Below are 22000 nucleotides of genomic sequence, written 5' to 3' on the forward strand. Positions count from 1 at the left end.
CATTCTGGCTTGTCAGAACTCAAATATCTCTCAGTTTTGTGTGCAAATTGTTGATCTTAAATCCCACCAGTCAGTTTTTACTTGGCCTTATAGATCCTAACCCTACACATGCATGGCCACGTATCAGCAACAGACCCAGAGGGAGCCCATGCCAGTGTATGGAGCTCTTTCTGTGCATCCCTCCCTTCTGTTTAGCGCTGTTCCCCCCAAATTCCAACTGCCTCAGCTTTCCCAAACTCTAGTCCTTGTCTCCTCAATGCACAATCCTGCTCTGCTGTACTTTGCTTCCCTTCCCTATGTTCAGGCCCAGATGTGCCTCCAGGAAGAAAGCAGGGGTGATTGTAGGGTGCACCTCCCCTGTTTCCCTTTTCTTCACAGGGTCACAACCCTCTGCTTCCTGTTTCTCAGCATCCTAAAACAGTGTTTCCTATATTTTGTGTGTTTTCCAGCTTTCTAGCCGTTTACTATGGCAGATTAGGCATGGTCCTAGTTACTCCATCATGGCCCAGGCAGAAATGATGAATTTTATTTATGCTTCACAAATTTGTCAATTTGTTTTAATGTTTATTTATGTTTGACAGAGAGGGAGAGAGACAGAGAGACAGAGCATGAGCAGGGGAGGGGCAGAAAGAGAGGGAGACACAGAATCCGAAGCAGGCTCCAGGCTCTGAGCCGTCAGCCCAGAGCCCGACGCGGGGCTCGAACTCATGAGCTGTGAGATCATGACCTGAGCCGAAGTCGGACGCTCAACCGACTGAGCCACCCAGGCACCCCAGTTCTGCAAATATTTTAAATTAAATATATAAATGTGTTCTATGAATTCTCTAAATATTTTCATTTTTAGGGAAATGCATAGTTATATGTTAACATCTGGCACCAAATGGCCAAAACTGCATTTATTCACAGTGTTTGAAGAAGCTTCAAATAGATATCTTCAAAGCTTCTGAGTAGAAAATACTGCATAATAATCTGAGCTTTATGCTATGTTTCAAGAATTTGGGAAGCATCCTTTTTTTTTTTTAATCATAAAAGCAAATATTTAATTCAGAAACTATTGCTGGTATGTTTTAAGGAAATTTATCTTTATAACATCTGTGTTTGCCTTAAGTATAAGTATTCTGGAGAAGTTCCCTAATTTTCCTCTAAATTACCTTCCCGGAAAAATGAATGCCTGAACTTTCACTAATAATAAGAAATGGAAAATAAAGGAATGAAGGACTTTTGTGTTTTGTTTTGTTTTGTTTTGTTTTTTCAGGGACTTTTTTTTTTTTAATTTATTGTCAAGTTAGCTAACATACAGTGTAGTCTTGGCTTCAGGAGTAGATTCTCGTGATTCATCGCTTACGTACAACACCCAGGGCTCATCCCAACAAGTGCCCTCCTCAATGCCCATCACTCGTTTTCCCCATCCCTTCAACACCCCACCTCCATCAATCCTCAGTTCTCTGTATTTAAGAGTCTCTATGGTTTGCCTTCCTCTCTGTTTGTAACTTACTTTTCCTTCCTTTCCCCTATGGTCTTCTGTTAAGTTTCTCAAATTCCACATATAAGTGAAAACACCTGATATCTCTCTTTCTCTGACTGACTTACCTCACTTAGCATAATACCCTCCAGTTCATCCATATTGTTGCAAATGACAAGATTTCATCCTTTTTTAATCACTGAGTAGTATTCCATTGTATATATGACATCTTCTTTATTCACTCATCAGTTGAAGGACATTTGGATTCTTTCCATACTTTGGCTATTGTTGATAGCACTGCTATAAACATTGGGGTACATGTGCCTCTATGGATCAGCACTCCTGTATCCTCTGGATAAATTCCTAGCACTGCTATTGCTGGGTCATAGGGTAATTCTTTTTAATTTTTTGAGAAACCCCACACTTTTTTAGAGTGGCTGCATCAGTTTACATTCCCACCAACAGTGCAAGAGGGTTACCCTTTCTCCACATCCTTGCCAACATTTGTTGTTGCCTGAGATGTTGCCTGACTGGTGTGAGGTGGTATCTCAGTGTGGTTTTGATTTGTATTTCCCTGATGATGAGCAATGTTGAGCATCTTTTTATTTGTCTGTTTGCTATCTGGGTGTTTATCTTTGGAAAAGTGTCTGTTCATGTCTGCTGCCCATTTCTTCACTGACTTATGGCAAGTTCTTTATAGATTTTTGATACTTACTAACCCTTTATCTGATATGTCATTTGCAAATATCTTCTCCCATTCCGTTGGTTGCCTTTTAGTTTTGTCGATTGTTTCCGTTGCTGTGCAGAAGCTTTTTATCTTGATGAGGTCCCAGTAGTTCATTTTCGCTTGTATTTCCCTTGCCTTCGGAGACATGTCAAGTCAGAAGTTGCTGAGGGCAAGGTCAGAGAAGTTGCTGCCTGGTTTCTCCTGTAGCATTTTGATGGTTTCCTGTCTCACATTTAGGCCTTTCATCCGTTTTGAATTTATTTTTGTGTATGGTGTAAGAAAGTGGTCCAGATTCACTCTTGTGCATGTTGCTGTCCAGTTCTCCCAGCACCATTTGCTAAAGAGACTTGTCTTTTTTTCCGTTGGATACTCTTTCCTGCTTTGTCGAAGATTAGTTGGCCATATATTTGTGGGTCCATTTCTGAGTTCTCTATTCTATTCCATTGGTCTATGTGTCTGTTTTTGTGCCAATATCATATTGTCTTAATGATTACACCTTTGTCATACAGGCTAAAGTCCCGGATTGTGATGCCTCCAGGTTTGGTTTTCTTTTTCAACATTACTCTGGCTATTCGGGGTGTTTTGTGGTTTCATACAAATTTTAGGATTGTTTGCTCTAGCTCTGTGAAGAATGCTGGTGTTGTTTTGATAGGTTTTGCCTTGAGTGTGTAGATTGCTTTGGGTAGTATCAACATTTTAACAATTTCTTCCAATCCATGAGTGTGGAATGTTTTTCCATTTCTTTGTGTCTTCTTCAATTTCTTTCATAGACTTTCTATGGTTTTCAGTGTACAGATCTTTTACCTCTTTGGTTAGGTTTATTCTTAGGTATTTTATGGTTCTTGGTGCAGTTGTAAATGGGATTGACTCCTTGATCTCTCTTTCTGTTGCTTCATTATTGGTGTATAGAAATGCAACTGATTTCTGTACATTGATTTTATATCCTGCTACTTTACTGAATTTCCTGAATGTATCTGTTCTAGCAGTTTTCTGATAGAGTCCTTCAGGTTTTCCATGTAAAATATCACGTCATCTGTGAAAAGTGAAAGTTTGACTTCTAATGAAGGACTTTTTGAATGAAGGCATAATGCAAAGTACCCTACAAGAAAAGAGTACCATATTAAGATGACTAACAACCATTGATACCTTTCTGAAAATTGGTTTGTTTCTTCCCACTAGAGTTCCAAGCCCAAGATTTTGATAGGAATTGCACAGAGAAAGAGGACCGACATATTGGGCTTTTTACCGAGGAAGACTGACCTGAGAGAGAGGCTGTCGAAAAGCAGAGGCAAACCAAGTACTCAGTGGAGGGTGGAGGGCATGACCAGCCATAATGGAGCAGTTAGAAAGAGCCAGAGATTAAAACAACAGCAACCACCAAACAAAACAACTTCGCTCACTTCCGAATTATGATTTTCCTCTCATCTGTTACTCTACATCTGTTCAGGCTATGCCACAGATGTTTGAAAATTGTATTTCTATATAGTAATGATAGCTATAAAAATAAGACTTGGATTAAAATAACTGTAACTCGGTTTTTTTTGTATGGAAATGTACGGTCACTACCGTCCTGAGAATAAAATTATTCAAAACATGTTTTAGGGACAGCTTGCATGAGAAATTAGCTGTATATTTCCAGCCATGCTAAACCAGAACTTTTTAGATTTTTTTTTTTTTGAGCTCAGGAATTCACGCAGTTGTGACTGAGTTTCAAATACATAGTCAAAACCGTGAAGGTTGAGAGATTAATTATATTTCTTCGATTACTCTCATTATTCCCCAAAGTATCAGTTCTGTTGTATTTAGCTATCGGCACGCTCTAGAGGTGTTATTATGTTATCAGCTGACCTCACTTTAAGTTCAGCATTAGTGACTTCAAATGGGCCCTGATGCTTCCTGGAGCCCTGAGACTCACGCTGCGTTCCTCGGTCCCTTCCCACTTTCCTAGACGACTGTCCGTACCCTTCCCTCACACCTTGAATCTCCCAGTAGTCTTTTCTGCCATCACGTTCTTGGCTGTGGGTCTTCCTTCCTACTTCCTAGGTGAGGCGGAAGCAAACGGAACTTGCCCCACTGCTGCTGGGGGCAGTGATTTACCTGTAACTCCTAGCAAGGGCCCTCTCCTCTCCCCGATCCTGTCCCCTGTGCTCCCGATCCCATCCCCTCTCCTTTCTCAAGGACACGTCTCCTCTGAATCTCTGGCAGAACCTAGTTTTCCCTTTCTCCTGCCAGATCTTTCCCGTCAGCCTGCACACATGCTGGTAGTTCTCTCCTGGTGCAAAAAACCAAACCACATAAGGCAGACCTTTCCTTACCCACTTCCCCTGCAGCCTCCAGCCCATTCCTTTCCTTCCCCTGGTGACAGAAGTCTGAAAAAATTGTCTGTCTCTGCTCCACTTCCTCTCCTTCTCGTGAGCTTCCTCGAGTCGCACTCTCATCCCCGCCACCACAGCGCGCGGGCTTGCGTTCAGATCGCCAGTCCCCCACGTGCTTCGGCCACATGCTTGTTTTTCAGTCCTCCCCTCACGTGACGCCTCTGTAGCACCTGACACGTCCTTGAAGCACTTTCCTCACTTGGCTTCAGGATCCCCTGTTAGCCTCGTTTCGTATCTCTCTGGCCGTTCCAGCCTCCTGACACTGGCAGGCTCCGGGCTCAGTATACCGAGACTTCTCCTTTTCATATCCACTCAGTGCCTTGAGATCTCATCCAGGAGCATAGTTCCGTATGCCGCTCCCGTACTGGTGGTGGATGTATACTTCTAACCTAGACCTTCCCTCTGAACTCCTGACTTCAATATCCAAATATTCACTTCAACACCAGATGGCCGATAAGCATCCCCATGCTTAAGGTGTCCGAAACCGATCTCTTCATCTTCCCCCCGAAACCTGTTCCACCCATAATTTTTCTGACGTGAGGTAACGACAGCCCCGCTCTTGTAGTTGCTTGGGAGAAAAATCTCGAAGCCATTCTTGGTTCATCTCCTTTTTATCGTACGGCATATCCAGTTGGCTCTACTTCCAACTCTTTCAAAGAATCTGACCACTTCTCACCACATCCTCTGTTACCGGCCCGGATTATTTGCGACAGCCTCTCAACTGGCTTCTCTGCTGGCTTCTTGCCCCAAACAGGAGCCGGGCTGAGTTCAGTCCTGTCACTCCCGTAACTGAAACCTCTTCAGTGACTCTCCATTTCACTCACAGTAAAAGCCACATTCCGTACCATTGCCTACAACACCAAGAAGGTTCTGGCTTCTCCTTCTCTCTCAAACCTTATCCCAGGGAGACTTTGCTCACCAACCCAACCGCACTGGCCGCCTCACCGCGCCCACAACCGCAACGTGCCGCACGTCCCTCTGCCTCCAGGCCGTGGTAACCGGCCCTCCCTCTGCCTGAGCTCTTTCGGCTCTCTTTATCTCCTACAGGGCTGTGCTCCTCCGTCGTCTCCCTCCCGTGAGGCTTTCCCTAACTCCCACATTTTGTAAATTTTTTGCATTATGTTTATTTATTTTGAGAGGGAGAGCGCGCATGAGCAGGGGAGGCGTAGAGAGCAAGGTGGGGTTAGAGGATCCGAAGCAGGCTCCAGGCTTTGCAGCACAGAGCCCAGTGCGGGGCTCAGTTGAACTCATGAACCGTGAGCTCATGACCTGAGCTGAAACCAAGAGTCGGATGCTCAACCAGCGGAGCCACCCAGGTGCCCCCCGCCTCGCACACTGTTAGACTGTAAACTACTCCCACCTTCCATCACCTCTCATCTCTTCCCTGTTTCATTGTCCCCATGGCCCTTTTACCACCTAAAATATCGTCACCCCTGTAAGCTGTTTCGTTGACTCACTAGCATAGCATTTCCGTAAAGGTCGGGAGGGATGTTTGCCTGCTTTCTTCACTGCTCTAGCCCCAGTGGCCTGGAATGGATGAATGCATTCGATGGCAAAGGAACTGACACGAGTCTGCGGGCTTCTGACACAGGCTGTCTTGCACAAACCAGCCTCTCTGATTCCAGCTTCTTTAGGGAAAATAACCTAATCTTCACGACGCTGTGATTTTTATATTTTCTAGTGAGTAAGTATCTGTAGGGCACCTGCCACACCACCTGCCACGTGGGAAGAGCTCTTTGTTAAATGAGCAAAAAATACTTTATCAAGCATTTTGTGATTAAAAACAACACCAGTGGAATGTGAGCCAAGACAGATAAGCCTCACGAGGTTCAGAGCGGCCTTAATTCTCTAATGGAGAGTGTAATTTATTAATTACAGAGGTAGAATAGAGTTTGGTGGCTTTAAGAGAAAAAAGAGTAATACTAAAAACCCACCACTACCCACTGTACTGAGTGGGACTATAGATGCAGAGAGATTTATGGAATAAACTCTGAAGAATCGCTTTTGACCTTAAGTCCATAAAACACACGGCTGTTGTCTTAACGCGGGTTCTGTAACAAAATGCCATACGCTGGGAGGCTTATCCAGAACAGAAATTCATCCCTGATAGTTCTGGAAGCTGGAAGCCTGCAATCCGGGTGCCTGCCAGCATATCGGGTTCTGGTGAGAGCCTCCTTCCGGGTCGCAGACCCCATCTTGTTCCGTCCTCACGGGGCAGGAGAAAGCGAGCTCTCTGGCTTCTTCTTAGGGCGCTAATCCCATCCACGAGGGGATTCCACCAAAGGCCTCACCTCCAAATACCATCACATTGGGATTAGGGTTTCAGCATATGTGTTTATTCCGTGTCTGCCTCTGCCCCCGCTCCTGGTTTGCTCTCTGGGGAGATGGAATGAGAGAGAGGACACAGGCGCGGCTGGGGGCAACGAGAAATTGGGTTTGTGCAAGAGTCCATATCCGGAACCCGTAGGCAGCCCTCTGCAAACATCAGTAGCCAGATCTCTGCCACCAGGAAGGACACTGGAGGATGCAGGTCTGGGCAAAATGGTTCAAGATGAAGGTCCAGTCAGAGATGGGCATGGGAGAGCCCAGGTCCTCCCGACACACCCTGACGTGGAGTCCATGCATCCCTGGCCTGTTTTAGAGGCGTCGCTTTATTACTGTTTATTCTTAATGTTTATTTTTGAGAGCGAGAAAGAGCATGAGTGGGGGAGGGGCAGAGAGAGAGAGAGGGAGACACAGAATCCGAGCCGTCAGCACAGAGCCCAACCGGGGGGATCGAACTCACGAACCTCTAGATCATGACCTGAGCCGAAGTCGGACGCTCAACCGACTGAGTCACGCACGCGCCCCCAGAGGCCTCACTTTAAATAAGAAAGATCACCTGATTGTTGAGGAAAGTTTCTAAAGGGAGAAACAGAGACAGAACTGGTTGGCAAAGCAAATAAATTAAAGGAACTCGGAAAAAAACACAGACGCTCTAGAGAGCGGAAAAATGTGTTGTGTATGTACAGACATAGAAATATGAATGACGTGTATGTGAAGCTGCTAACCTAGGCAGAGAGAGGCATGCTGTGTGCTCTACTACGTGGGTTTAAAGTGGCTCCGTCACTTCCTGGCTGTGTGATGCTGGGCAGGCTGCTTAACCTCTCTGTACCTCCATTACCTCATCTGGAAAAGGGCACTGACGTTGCTACTCAGAGAACAAAAACAATCCTCTTGGAAATTGTGAGTAGTATGGCAGATTTTTTTTTTTTTTAGTTCAATAGAAACTTAAAGCGAAAAGTTGAAAGCTCTCCGTGAAAGATCAAAAAGACAAAGAAATGGAAAATAGAAATAATGAGAAGGAAGAGACGATAAACCTGAGCAGTCAGAGCTGTGGAGACAGACGAGAGAGAGGGGGACCTGGGTACAGAGAGCGGAAATTCTGAGAGCCATGACCCAAGCTCTTCTAGAAGCAAAGGACACAGCTACTTTGCACTTGCACGATGAGAGGCAGGCCTGGCACAGGTGTGTGGCTGAGCCGTTGCCCAGCGCCCAGGATGCAGGGAGGCTTCCGGAGGGCAGGAAAGCAGGTCGCCTGCGGAGGATGGGGACTGGGTGGCAAAAGAGATAGTTGGGTTCTGAGGAAAAGGGACTTACTCTGGGAAGGCGACCCTGCTTCCGGGACGTGGACATTGTTTGACTTAGATATATTTGTCACTTTGAAAAAGTCGTTCTGGTGTGTGAGGCAGAGTGGGGGCTCCCGTCTTTTGCTCGGTGAGTCTCAGAATCTCCTATCTGCCTCTGTCCAGGAGCATCTCGTTCTTTCATCTTCCAACAATGAGAAAGAGGATTAAATTTACCTCTTCCTGTTTCTCCTCCTCCTCTCCCCTCCCTTGTTTCCCTTCCCTTCTCCCTTTGATTCTTCCCCCTTTCCATACTTTACCCTCTGAGCCTTCACACCCTTGCTAGGTCTATTTCTGTCTCTTCTTCTCCCTTTCTCTTTCTCTCCACAGAAGTCTGTGTTTGTCTAATAATTGGCAGGAGAGATTTTTTTTTCTTTCTTTTTTTTTTTTTTTTTGCTTTTGCTTTTTGCTTTTTAAGTGATGAATAGTTGGCGTTAGATCAAAGACAAGCCCTGTGGTTTTCTGGCTGCCCCAGAAGGGCGGTGCAGCTGGCAGCCATCCCAGCTGCCTGGTGATAGGCATGTGGAAGAGATACCAAACTCACAGGTCACTGTGTGTGTGTGTGTGTGTGTGTGTGTGTGTGTGTGTGTGTTCGTGTACGTGTGTCTTTCAGGCCAACAGCAGGCTGAAGCAGATCGAGAAGGAATACACCCAGAAGCTCGCCAAATCCTCACAGGTAAGAACGTTGCAAGCAAAAACAAACAAACAAACAAACAAAACTGAAACAAACAAAAAAGAAACCTACACGTAAAAGCATCTGTACCTTAGAGTTAAACTTCATCCCCTTCAGTGTTTTTACGGGTTAGTATCCTATTGTTGATGGGAATATGGATCAATAACACATGCCCTTCATATTTGGGTCTTATTAAAAGATTCTTGAAGTTAGGCGTATCAAACCATTTGAACTAACACATCCACACACACACGCAGTCAGATGTTGTAAAACCAGCCTGTGCACTTGAACAAGCCCAGGCTGCAGCATATTTCACAAGGGCGGGAAATACACACCTACATTTGTGATGTAAGCACTTTGATACCCTCTGTACCTTTTTTGCAATATTCCATTTAGTTGCGCCTCAAGCCTGCTTACCAACAAAATTCAAGATGATGAATGCTCTGGGTTAAATTAGCTGCCTGACGGCTGACTCCTTTGGGGGAAAAGAATTAGAAATCCCTACATTCCTATCTTGTTTCATGTTGTTGCTCTTGCACTTTTAGGAGAAGGCCAGTAATTGAATGCTTGTCTCAACTCGACCTATGATGCTTAAAATCATTTTTCTGCATCGGTTGTTACAATAATATCCTATAGTATCATTTAGGGAGTCCCAAGCATTCCTTAGTTTTATGAGTAATCCTAGAATAAAAAACACTGATTTTCACTGCATAAATGGATACGGTAAGCCATTCACTTTTGTGGGCATCGTATCTAATGATTTTTAAAATCAGACTTTCATAGCATTTTGGCATCCACACAGTGATGTGTGGCCGTGAACTGAAATTTATGTACCATTTTATAAGTTACCACACCATGGTAGTAATAGCAACACAAGGACCAAAACACGGTAATAAAATCAAGAATTTTACGGGGCACTAACCGTGTTGACTCAGTGTTCGTTCACGGTGACTCAGTGTTCGTTCACTGTAACTCTGGGGTTAGGAACCATGATTGGCTCCATTTTCCAAGTTGAGGAGACTGAGACCCAGAGAGGTGAGGTCACAGGAGTTAGCGAGTGACCAAGCCAGGACCCCGCCTGCATCTGACTTGGGAACAGAAGCTCGCAGCCTGACGTCATCAGCCTGGCCCAGTCCCTCCCGTTTTTAAATATGGCAGAACTCTGGTGATACCTATCATGAAATTTCTTAGATTATACAATTATTTCTAAAAGGTGCATATGTCATGTAATATACATCCCATTCGGAAAGCAGAATGTCTTTGTCTAAGTGAAGATTTATATGTGTTTATTTAAAAGATGATGATTATGTCTTGATTGCCATTATCCCAGCCCTTTCTTGAAGAAGGAACTTGAGGAAATATCCTTTTTTAACCACTGAGAAAGATTCTTTTTTTTCTGTCAATGTTTATTTTTGAGAGGGAAAGTGTGAGAGCAGGGGAGGGGCAGAGAGAGAGGGAGACTGAGGATCTGAAGTGGGGTATGTGCTGACAGCAGAGAACCCCACGCGGGGCTTGAACTCACAAACTGAGATCATCACATGAGCTGATGTCGATGCTTAACCGACTGAGCCACCCAGGCGCCCCTCTGAGAGAGAGTCGTACAGTCAGAAGAAATATCATGACTGCAAAAGTTCAAGTTTGGACTAAGACATGAAAAATCCTGCTAATCACGTCCTGCTAATTTTGCTTTATGTCAAATGGCGAAGGCAGACCGAAAGTGAGATGTAAGATAGCTCCTAAAAATGCTTAAATAATGGGAGTATAAACAGGAGTATTTATCTAAAGGAATGTATGAAGAAGCCTGATTAGTTCATATTAAAACAAATTAAACGTAAGTTAGCGTGGAAGAAAGCCTAAGCTCTGGAGTCTGTCAGACCCGGATTTGAATACCAGCCCTGCTACTTAGAGGACCTTGAGCGAGTTACCTGCACTCTCTGGAATTCAGTTTCCTCACTTGTAAAATGAGGGAGTAGTACTTACCTCATAGGATAGTTTTAAGTATTAAGTAATATAATGCAAGTACAGAGTGCTTAGTACACAGCAAAGCACTGAATAACTGTTAGCTCGTATGGCAGCAGTATTAAGGTCGGAATAGAGAAAAGAAAGGAGGAAGCAAAGAATAAAAAGGATAGGGAAGGCACAAGACACTCACTATTTTTAATTTACTTTCGGTGTTCAAGAATTGGTAAAATCTCCCTGCAAAATTTGGAGAGGGAGCAAGTTGCTAAATATTTTCCCAAGTAAAGATATAAAGAAGCAGGAGGAGGAGGGGGGGGAGGAGGAGCATAAAAACCCAACTAGTAAAGCTATCCTGTCCTGTAGCCATTATTTCATACATCAGAGAACAGAGCAACACCAAAAAAGAAAAGAAATCTTTGTGAGAGTGTAATAACATAATAAAAGACAGCCCATCCTCCTCAAAAAAGGTAGGATGACAACCTTACATTGATAACATTTTGTTGGCCCACCTCTAAATATACGTAAATGTTTATATGTCTATAAATATATGTGTATATTTGTATCTCTGTACTGGCATTTGAGAAACATCGGTCTATAATCCAGTCAGTTTAAGGAAACAGATTATTTGAAAATCAACGTTGCAAACAGAACCACAGATTGACTTTTTCTGTTTTCCAGTGAGAGTTTGCTGGCATCTCTAACTCATATCTAAGATGAGGAGAATTCCAGAAGCAAAGTTTGCTTAACCGTTCATCAGGTTTTAAAAAACTCCCATCTCTGGAAAAAAAAAAATTTTTTTTAAGTGATATGATGAATGCATTTGTAATGAATGCATTGGTACCCAGGAGACCATCAGGTCACATTTGGAAAGTATTTTAAATATTTTCCTCCCGTACAGGACGTTACTTAATGTTTAAGATTTTATTGAGTTTTTAGGATCTAATGGACCACGAACGCTAAACCCTTGGCATACCCAGGAGTGTGCCCCTTCTGGGATTCTCAGCGTTCGCCACGATGGCAATGTTTGCATCATCTCTGGGTACACTCACAAATGGAATTTCCATCAGAATCACATATTTGTTCTTTTTGTCTTACTATTACAAATTAACCTTGCCTTTTCAATGTTAGCACAGTGGTCCCCACTCACCTGACTCACCTGGTGGCCATTTTTCAGAGAGAGAGAGAGATCGCCATTTTGCAAGAATGGAGGTAGTTTGGGACAAGTCTAGAGCTGGAATACCAGTGGAACTTGCCCATTGCCAAGGGCCTGGCTCCCCCAGGGCCCTCGCTCACTCGCACGGACCCAATGCAGATTAGGCCTCGGCATATTCCTCGGGTCCCAGTGCCCCCAGCCTTCACGTGGTTCTCCAGAAAAGCAGCCAGAATGCAAAAGGTGCCGGGGTGCCGTTCTTTTATGAGGATCTTCAGTGTTCACCAAATCTTCCCAAGTAGGCCCCGTCTGTTGTATTTTAAAGAAGACTTTTGTAAAAATCTCAAAGTATACTACAATCTGAAAAACATCAGAGTGAGTTAAAGATGAAATGTTAACCTCTATTCAGAACCCTATTTTTAAGACCACTAGCCTTTTTGCCAAGTGTTAACTGCTTAGCAGTAATTAACTATTATAGCTTTCATGAGTTAGGTTGCTTGTGGCCTCAGCCTGAAATAGATCTCATTTTGCTTCCCAAAATACTAATTTTTAGTATCGCATGGAAGTGTGCGAATCCACATCTTTCTCTGAAGCTAATACAGGGTAAACATTCAGTTGAGTGGCAACATTTGTGTTTTATGGTGTTTAATTATGATTCAGTCAAAACTGGTGGGGTTTATGATTGCATAGATTAGTTCTGATTTTTCTCAGCAACTTTTTACGTTCTTGTCCTATGAAAGGCTAGATTATCTCGATATAATTTACCAGGTAATTATTATTTTTTATTTACTATGATTATAGTTCTACTCCTTAAATATTAAGTGCTGGTTATGTGCACTGAGCTAAGGTGAACATAGTCTATTGTCTTTTACTGTATATCTACAACCAAGTGAGTTTTGTTCTTTACCTAGAGCATATTAATCTAGTTAGTATTATTTCTCAGTCTTAAATCTCCATTCCGGTTTTTAAAAATGTCCACATTTTAATCACCTCTCCATATCTGTCTCATCTATTAGTCTGTCAACTGATTTATCTACTCATCTGCCTAACGTGTTTCACCTGAAGTGTTTTCACATTCTCCCTAGATCATCTTCATAAGTTTTTAAAATAACTTTCCCAAGACAATCTCATTACTTCCCCCAAGGAGTCTCATTATTCCCCCAAAGAATGCAGGGTTTCCTTTTCCACACAAAAGCAAGCACACTCTTCTCAGAACATCCTGGACTTCGCTGATAGTTCCTTCCAAAACCTGCGCTTACTTCTTTTTGATGTACTCTTGTCATTAAGCTTCTGAAAACGAGAGACCCTGGTTTCATGCCCTTGTGGTCACTTGAAGAATTCTCAAATATTTTTATCTTTAGTCTCGGTCAACTAAAAGCTAATCTAATCTTACTGTTTTTTAAAGAAAAAAAATTACTTTGCACTTCAGAAACATTATTACATGATCACGGTAGCAGATATACGAATCTATGCATGTGACACAACTGCATAGCACCAAACACACACTCTTGCACGCACATAGCACGCGCACACGCACGTACGCACACATACACCGAACACACACAGCGAACACGTGACAGAGTTGGGCTTACCACTGCTACAGAGTTGTAGTTTACTCAACTTGAAACGCTCCAATAGTCATTGAAATAGTGAGTTATTTTTACTATTTGGCTCCATGCTCGTATAAAATATCAATCTTAGGTTTCATGTTGGGCCAAGGAAATTTGGCTCTTTCTTATCTCTGGCTCCTCTCGCTCTGTGACTGCGAGTGAGTTGATTATTCTGTGCCTCAGTTTTTGACATTCACTATAAGAATTTAACCTTCCCTGTTTGATGGAAGTGCTAGGAGAATTAATTGAATTGATGCCAGAATGGGAACAACATTTAATCAAAATTCAGAAAACAGATGAAAAACGTCTTTATTCTCAGTAAATGAATTCCCGCACTCGTAGCAAAAGGTTCAATTTGTATTTAAAAATATTAATGTACTGCTGTTACGTATTTTACCATGTATTTCCCAGTGGTCTTTTCATTTGATTATTGACAAATTCTAAATGTTAAACTTTGTTACAGTGAGCTTGCTCACTTCTAAAAGCATAAGATACTCCCTGTTTTACCGTAAATATGCTATTATTTATGTCCATAGTAACAAGTGATATTTCTATAGGACTTGGCTTCTGGGAGACTCCAGACAGTTTCTATTTATTGCCTTATAATGCTGTACTCGAGTTTTGTTGTCAAATATTAGGTGGAAAAACTGAACCTCAAGCAAGGTGATTAACTTGTCCAGTGTATCTCACCAAGCAGCCCTGCGCCCATAGAACCCACAGTCTTCTATTCTAACCTGGGACTAAAGTATTTTTTTGTTTGGTTTGGTTTGGTTTTAATTAGAAGAAGAAACAACTATTTCCTGCCTTTAAAAAGTCATCGCTATTGAATTTGGAAGGAAATGGATACATCCAAACCCAAGGAAGAGTGATATTCTCAGTCAGCTCATTGAAAAAGGTCCCTCATCAGATGATTACTTGGGAGAACTTGGAGGGGACCCATTCATGGAGAGAACCAGTTATCCAATGTGGAGAATAAACTTTCTGAATAAACTTTCATGGATATCTATCAGTTAGGGAAAAGGCAACTCATTTGGAACTAGGTCATGTAAGATTCTCTTCCCTACCAAAATCTTGCTTAAGAGAAAAACAAAGGCTACTTAGAACAACCAATTAGTATGGCAGTCGATCTGTGTGGTTCAAGTCCCGCCTGTCTTTTTGGTTGGATGTCATCTTCAGCAATGTGACATTTTGACCTCTTTCTGTGCCTCTCTTTCTCCACTTATAAAAGATGGGTGATAACAATGTTTGTAAATGACATAGGAATTTAAGGCACTTAGCACAATGCACAAACCTTAGTGAGTACTCAAAAATCGTTGTGTGGAACTGGGTAACTCTAAAGAATGAGGTCTGTTCATTATTTTCTTTGGTTATTACAGTTCCAAGTGTTAGGAAAGGCAAAATAGCTTTTTTTTTTTCATTCTAATAAGTGTGTTTCTCAGTGAAATAAAATCTGACGCTTTTCATATTTTTGAGATCACAGATGTTCTTTCTTCTGATGAGTAAATATTGTGGAATGTTATAGTGGAAATGTCTTCCAAATATAATTGGTTCAGCAGTTGTTCACCATTCACAGTTTTATTATAGTCTCTTATTGTGTGGAATTTCATGCATTATAGTGTGCGATATGTTAATTGAAAATATTTAGTTTGTGGATTAGAGTTTTGCCAAATCCGCCCTTTTGTTGAGCATAAATACATATAAAGTAGATGCCTCTCACTGAAGAATTTGAAGTTCTCGCATGCTGTTTTCATTTTAGATCATAGCAGAACTTCAGACAACCATTTCCTCTCTGAAAGAGGAGACCAGCCGGCTGCAGCTTGCTGCAGAAAGGCGGCTCCAGGACGTTACACAGAAGTTTGAAGATGAGAAGCAGCAGCTGATTAGAGATAATGACCGAGCAATCAAGGTAATCTGAAGACTTCAGTAACCAGTGGTACTAGCTGCTTTAATGTAATTAAAAGGAGGGCTGAAATCCCAGCAGTGGGCAGATGAATGCAGGTATCTGGCCTGTTCACACAGCCTGCAGTAATTCCATTCGCTGGACTCTACCTTTGATGTATCCAGTGACTCAGGCTGACTTCCCTCTAAGAGATCACATGCCAGCATAAAAAGTCATTTTTGGCAAGCCCAGTCCATTCACACTGAACAAATATTTGAAAAATACCCTGTCCTTTCTCTTGAGAACCACTTTGGAACTGTCTCTGGATATTAGGAAGACTGTTTTAGCCCAGTACTGCTGGCTAATAAATTCAGAAGTCAGCTTCCAACTTACATTCTGTTCTTTGCCCACATCCTTTCATTATGCATTCACATAATGAGAAATAACCTGTTTGAGGTTTGGAATGCCAGCCATTTGATGTGCTTTGACATAGTACGGGGTAGATGCGTTGCTGCTGAGAACCTAGGCCGTTTCCAAAAGGCTTCAGAGAATCACGCCTTTAATAGCAACAGAAAATTCCCTGGACCCTGATTCTTTAGGTGATGGGCAGTTAGATCTCAAAGTAGTTTTTTTCTTGGCTTCATAGCAGCGAATATTATTGTAAGTGTCTACAGCATGCTGTGTTTAATCTGTGAGGATAAGCATCTGGAAACCTTTATAAATAAGATTTAAAAGAGAACAAAAATTTTTTTTCTAAGAATTTCCAGCAAAAGATTATTTTTCAGGGATTTTACTTTGTTATAACAATGCTTAAAGCATGTCGAGTAATCATACAAAGCAAGGAAAAATAAAAGAAACATTTGGGTTTTATCACTGCCCTTTTCTGCCTAACCCCTCCGTCTTTCTTTTCTATAGCCTATGGTGGGCAATCTGAGTAATTTACGGAAACGTTAGTGTTAATGTAAGTTGCTTTTTAAAATACACTCTTATTTAAGCCTGGACAACACTGAATGGAATAAAAACCCTTCAGATATGGACAAAATCTTGGTGGCTATTCCTTCCAGCCTCCTCACTTTAGAGGTGAGGACTTACTTTATTTTGTTCTTAATGAGATTTTCCCTATATATTGCCATCAGTGAGCTTTTTTCCCCCCTACATGTGATACATGACAAAAGAAGAGGTTTCTTTTTTTATATTCTGGTAGTTGAAAAAAATATTTGTGAAGCTCTTCTCATTTGTAAATGCACGGTAGGTACTCACTGATCTGTGTAACTGTTTCATTTTCGAGTTGAATACTGTGTTTAAACTCTTTTAGTTGTATAAAAAATTCATTTTTTTTAAGTTTACTTACTTATTTTGAGAGGGAGAGGGAGCAAATGTGCACACGTGGGCGGGCAAGAGGCAGAGAGAGAGGGAGAGACAGAGAATCCCAAGCAGGCTCCATGCTGTCAGCCCAGAGCCCAATGCGGGGCTCGACCTCAGGAACCGTGAGATCATGACCTAAGCCAAAATCAAGAATCAGAGGCTTAGGGGCGCCTGGGTGGCACAGTCGGTTAAGCGTCCGACTTCGGCTCAGGTCATGATCTCACGGTTCGTGGGTTTGAGCCCCACGTCGGGCTCTGTGCTGACAGCTCGGAGCCTGGAGCCTGCTTCGGATTCTGTGTCTCCCTTTCTCTCTGCCCCTCCCCTGCTCACACTCTGTCTCTCTCTCTGTCTCTCTCTCTCTCTCTCTCCTTCAAAAATAAATAAACATTTAAAAAAAAAAAAAGTCAGACACTTGAGCCCCCCAGACTTCCCTACAAATTTCATTTTAAGTGCATTTATTTTCCAAATACCATGTGGTAGCTAAGTCCCAAATTTTAAATAAATAGTTGAATCCCAATAAACACAGAAAGGGAAAACATAGATTTACAGCACAGTTTCTAGTATGTTTCTTAAGATTAAAAAAAAATCTTGAAAGCAACATCACTAGCACAACTGCCTGGTTTTAAGTGTTTTTGCAGTTTTAATCCATTTACCTGTCAAAATGGAAAAACACTGTGATCCTAATTTCCAAAAAAGCGTCAGTTCCTAAAGACTGAAATTAAAAGATGGTGGTATATAAGTACATACATAATATCATATTAAAATATAGATTATGTGATATTTATGACCTCCAAACACAGGTACCTGAAAACAACTAAAGTTATAATGTAGGTAAGCTACAGTTCACTTTTGATTGACTCAATTAGATGATGTGTAAAGTGAATGACATTTGTGGGTTTGTTTGGTTTTTTTTTTTTTTACTAACCTACTTAAGATAAATAATTCATTAGCACTCCTCGCCTTGCTTTTTTTTTTTTTTCCAGACTATGTCACAAAACATAAAAGGAATAATAGCTAATACTTACTTAACATGTGCTATGTATCAGGCTGTCTGCCAGACATTTTTATTCATCACCAATTCCATTATCTCATTTAAGCCTTATAGTAATCTTTATAAGGAAGGCATTTCTATCACCCCCATCTTAAAAGTGCGAAAACTGAGGCTCTGAGGTTACGTCACCAGCCCAAGGTCATTATGTGCCTAATATTTTGTGATATTAAATGTTAGTGTTGAAACAATAGAATCAAAGAGTGCTGGATAAGGAGTGTGCTTGCTAATTATGAAATGTACTTCATCCCACTTTCTGGGTTGGGGATGAGCTGAGCTCCCAAGCTGGCGGTCGGGGAAGAGGACAGAGAGTCAATCTGATTCTTCCCCTGCCAGAGCTTACAATAAATAATGTCTCCGTGGATCAACAAACCTTCTTTTAAAGTAATTCTTTGGGGAGAAGTTAGGGTATAAAGTAGTCTACTAAAATCCACTTATAAGGGCCACCAGAGTGGTATAGTGTAACCTGATAAAACATTTCTGGAGAATAATTTGGCAACCCCTATCATTATTAAATTGCCTGAGAGGCATGCCCAAGTTTGGACCCATTTCCAGAATTTGCCCTAAGGTGGAAGTTAAAGGGTTGCAGTGAACTTTAGCTAGCCAAAAGGATGTTTGTTCTAGCATTCATTCATTCATTCATACATTTATCCAATAACTATTTATCAAGGTCCCGTTACATGCTAGGCACCCACAATACTAGCATTTTCTATTTCCTTTCGGTATTTTTTTGCCATAGTACATGAATTAAAACTATGCAATATTGAAAATGGTGTTGGAGAAGCATATATAAGGATATTGAAAATGTTCACAAGATAGTTTTCGATGAAAATGTGGTTTACAGGGGCGCCTGGGTGGCTCAGTTGGTTAAGCATCTGCCTCTTGATCTCGGCTCAGGTCAGGATCTCACGGTGGGTGAGTTTGAGTCCTGTATCGGGCTCTGCATTGACAGCACGGAGCCTGCTTGGGATTCTCCCTCTGCCTCTCTCTGCCCTTCCCTCCCCCCACCTCTCAAAATAAATAGATAAACTTTAAGAAAAAGAAATTACATCATAGCATTAAGGTGAACATGATTTCAGGTATCGTACGTATGAGGAAAAAAGAGAAGGAAAGCCAAATAGTCACAAAATGAGATAATACTCCAGATTCTGTATTCCTGTTTGTTTTAGAAATGTCTCTTAAGTTAATTTTACTTCAGTTCAACAGATGAAAGAAACTAGTGTCAAAAGAAGGAATTGTTGGACTTTTGGACAGAATTTAATATTGGGTTGAAAAAGGCATACGTTAGTGCATGCATATTTCCTCTCATAACCCCTTCTTTCCACCTCCTGGCAGGGTGGTGATATTATTTTTACACTGTCCAGGTTTGTGATATTCACAATTTGTCCATAACCATAGCCTTTAGTTTAATACTCATGCTGTCCTTAACGGATGTGGTGCTTACCCCTAGGCCTTTTACCACAGTGACTCCGTTTCTAAAGTTTTCACTTAGATTTGGTTCTTAATTGTCTGGATTTCACCGTCAAGTTGGTTTTGCAAGACTCGTGGTACTACTATCTTCTCTGGATTGTTCATGTTTAAGAATGTCTGCCGATTAACCTTTATGTTTGAACAACACGTTAGATGAGCACCGTGTTCTTGTTCATATGTTTTCCCATGAGGACAATAAACATTGCTCACCTAGCATTTAATATTGCTGTGGAGAAGGCTGAGCAACACTAGGCTTTCCCTCATATAAATGATTTGCCTTTTTTTTTTTTTGAGAGATTCCTGAAGAAGTCTCTCTTTATTGTGTTAACTTTGATAGATTAACCGGGATAAATTCAGTTGTTAACCAGAATAGCTCTACCTGTTAAATATTCAATATATGCTTCTGAAGCTTAGTGGTTCTCCCCTCTCTGTAAGTCAAATTTATTTGTGGTGTCTGCATTTTCTCCAACCCGAGGGAAGGGAAAAGAAGAGCTAGGAGGTGTGTGTGTGTAGTCTGGTTGGGGTTCACACAACTAAATGGGAGAGGGCATCTGATGTCCCTGTGGGGTTTGAATTCTCCCAGTTTGGACTGTGAGAAAAGGAGATGAACGGGTGGAAAATTGGGTAAGTATCAAGGCTGTCTCCAAGAAAAGTGAAGGGGTCAGGACTTGAGGGATCCACGCCAAATTGGGATAACTCAAACCCCAAAATGACGTCAGATGCCCTCTCCCGTTTAGGTGGCTTTTTTTCCTCCAGATTTGGTGATATTAATGAGATTTCTCAGGATTTTGTTAACTCATAACAAATGATGATGTGGGGGATGTTGGCAGATATGGAAGTTGTATCGTGATGCAATACTCTAGTATGCTCCAGAATTATGTTTCTTTCCTTGACACAGGCTTTTGAGGATTTTCTTTCTTTCTTTTTTTTTTTTTTGGTATTGTTTCCCTTACTACCCTATTTCAGGGCTTCAGTGCATTTTTGCTAGTTTTTACTTTTATTTACTTACTCCACTTGGTGTTGTGAAATCTGTTTGATCTTAGAAGCCTGTTTGACTCCTTTATAACATTTAACAAGGAACCTGGGTTGGTCAGCTATTGCCACAGTCATGCCGCATAACAAACAGTGCTGGCTTGGATTCAGGCTGTTGATTGGCTGCATTTGACTCCAGGCGTTAGAATGAGTTCAGGCCTTCCTCTTCATGGTGGGTCAGATGAGTACAAAATGATGAGTAGGAAAAAACATCCCTGCAACCACAGCCTTATTTTCATCCCCATCAGCGGGGCAGGAAAGTTATAGAATCACTCTAGAAAGAGTCCATGAACACCTATGAACAGTGATTTAATCTCCCACAGAAACAATCTCTAAAATCTCCCTCAGCTCCATGGCAATACATTCCTAGTTTCTCTCTCGTTCTGAAACCCTCTTTCCCACTCCCATGCCTTGTCTCCTCTTCCTCCTTTGAGCACTCACATGTTGGTATTAGGCAAGACCTCTTCTGTTTTGCCTGTACGCATCCTGGACAGTCACACCCCTTCCATGTATGGTAGCTTCCATGCAAACGAATTTTGAATCTTCATCACCACCTAGACTTTTTTCTGAGCTCTCAATCCAGACTTTTTTTTTAAGTGTATTTATTTATTTGGAGAGAGAGAGCACGAGCAGGGGAGGGGCAGAGAGCAAGGGAGAGAGAGGGAGAGAGAGAGAATCCCAAGCAGGCTCCACACCATCAGTGCAGAGCCCTACGTGGGGCTCAAACTCACAAACCGTGAGATCATGACCTCAGCCCAAACCAAGTGTCAGACAGACACTTAACAAACTGAGCCACTTGGGTGCTCCTCTCAGTCCAGACTTCTAACGACCCTTGCATGTTTTCACTTGGATGACCCATTAGGCTGCTCAAACCAGACATCCTGTAAACTGAACTTAACTTCCTCTAACTCTTGCATTGCCCCCAACCTGTTCTTGTTGTGTTGATAATCTGAATTAAAGTACCACCACCCGGTCACTCAAATCAGATTCTGGAAGTCCCCTTAAATGAATCCTTTCCCTCCCTCACCTCTCTGAGGTCAACTGCCGGAAATAATGCCTAAATATCTGCAAACTCCTACCTCATTCCGCAGTCACTAGTTCCTATCTTCTTAGACCGTCATCTTGTTCCTTACCTATCACAATCCCTCCTTTGTAGAACCACTACCAATAACTCAGCCCTCCCAACTCTATCCGTCCCACTGTCGATCAGGTAACCTTTCGAAAACACGAATATGAGCATGTGGTTTGCTACTTAAAATCCACCACAGGCTTTCCATTGCCTGCAAGATAAAGTCTATACTTGCCAGCATGGCATACAAAATGCTTCACGATCCAAATCAGCAGTTCTCAGGGTGTCCTCAGACCCCTGTGGGTCCCGGCTGCCTTTTCAGGGGCTCCACAAGGTCAAAACTATTTTCATAATACCCCTAAGACATCATTTGCCTTTTTCGCTGTGTTCCGCATCTGCATTGATGGTATGAAACCAACGGTGGAAAAAACTGCTTGTGTCTTCGCACAAAACGCAACATCGTCACTAAACTGTATGAGTAGTGATTAGTTTCTTCACCACCACATACTTGTGCTC

General features: G+C 42.0%; 1 protein-coding gene across 18 annotated transcripts in view; it reads left to right on the forward strand.

The window, feature by feature from the left end:
- Positions 1–22000, forward strand: part of CEP112 (centrosomal protein 112) — a 467190-nt gene that overhangs the window by 312325 nt on the left and 132865 nt on the right. For 14 of the 18 annotated variants that reach the window (XM_023244533.2, XM_045044856.1, XM_023244537.2 and 11 more), the window contains 2 exons: positions 8843–8905; positions 15378–15527. The exons of 1 other annotated variant lie outside the window; for it this stretch is intronic. In XM_023244533.2, the coding sequence (XP_023100301.2) occupies positions 8843–8905; positions 15378–15527 (213 nt within the window). Of the gene's footprint in view, positions 1–3368; positions 3786–8842; positions 8906–15377; positions 15528–22000 lie in introns of those variants that run through there. 3 more of the 18 variants (XM_045044857.1, XM_045044855.1, XM_045044859.1) reach the window with 3 other exon arrangements.

This window comes from Felis catus, chromosome E1 (genome assembly GCF_018350175.1).
Source record: "Felis catus isolate Fca126 chromosome E1, F.catus_Fca126_mat1.0, whole genome shotgun sequence".
Lineage (NCBI taxonomy): Eukaryota > Metazoa > Chordata > Mammalia > Carnivora > Felidae > Felis > Felis catus.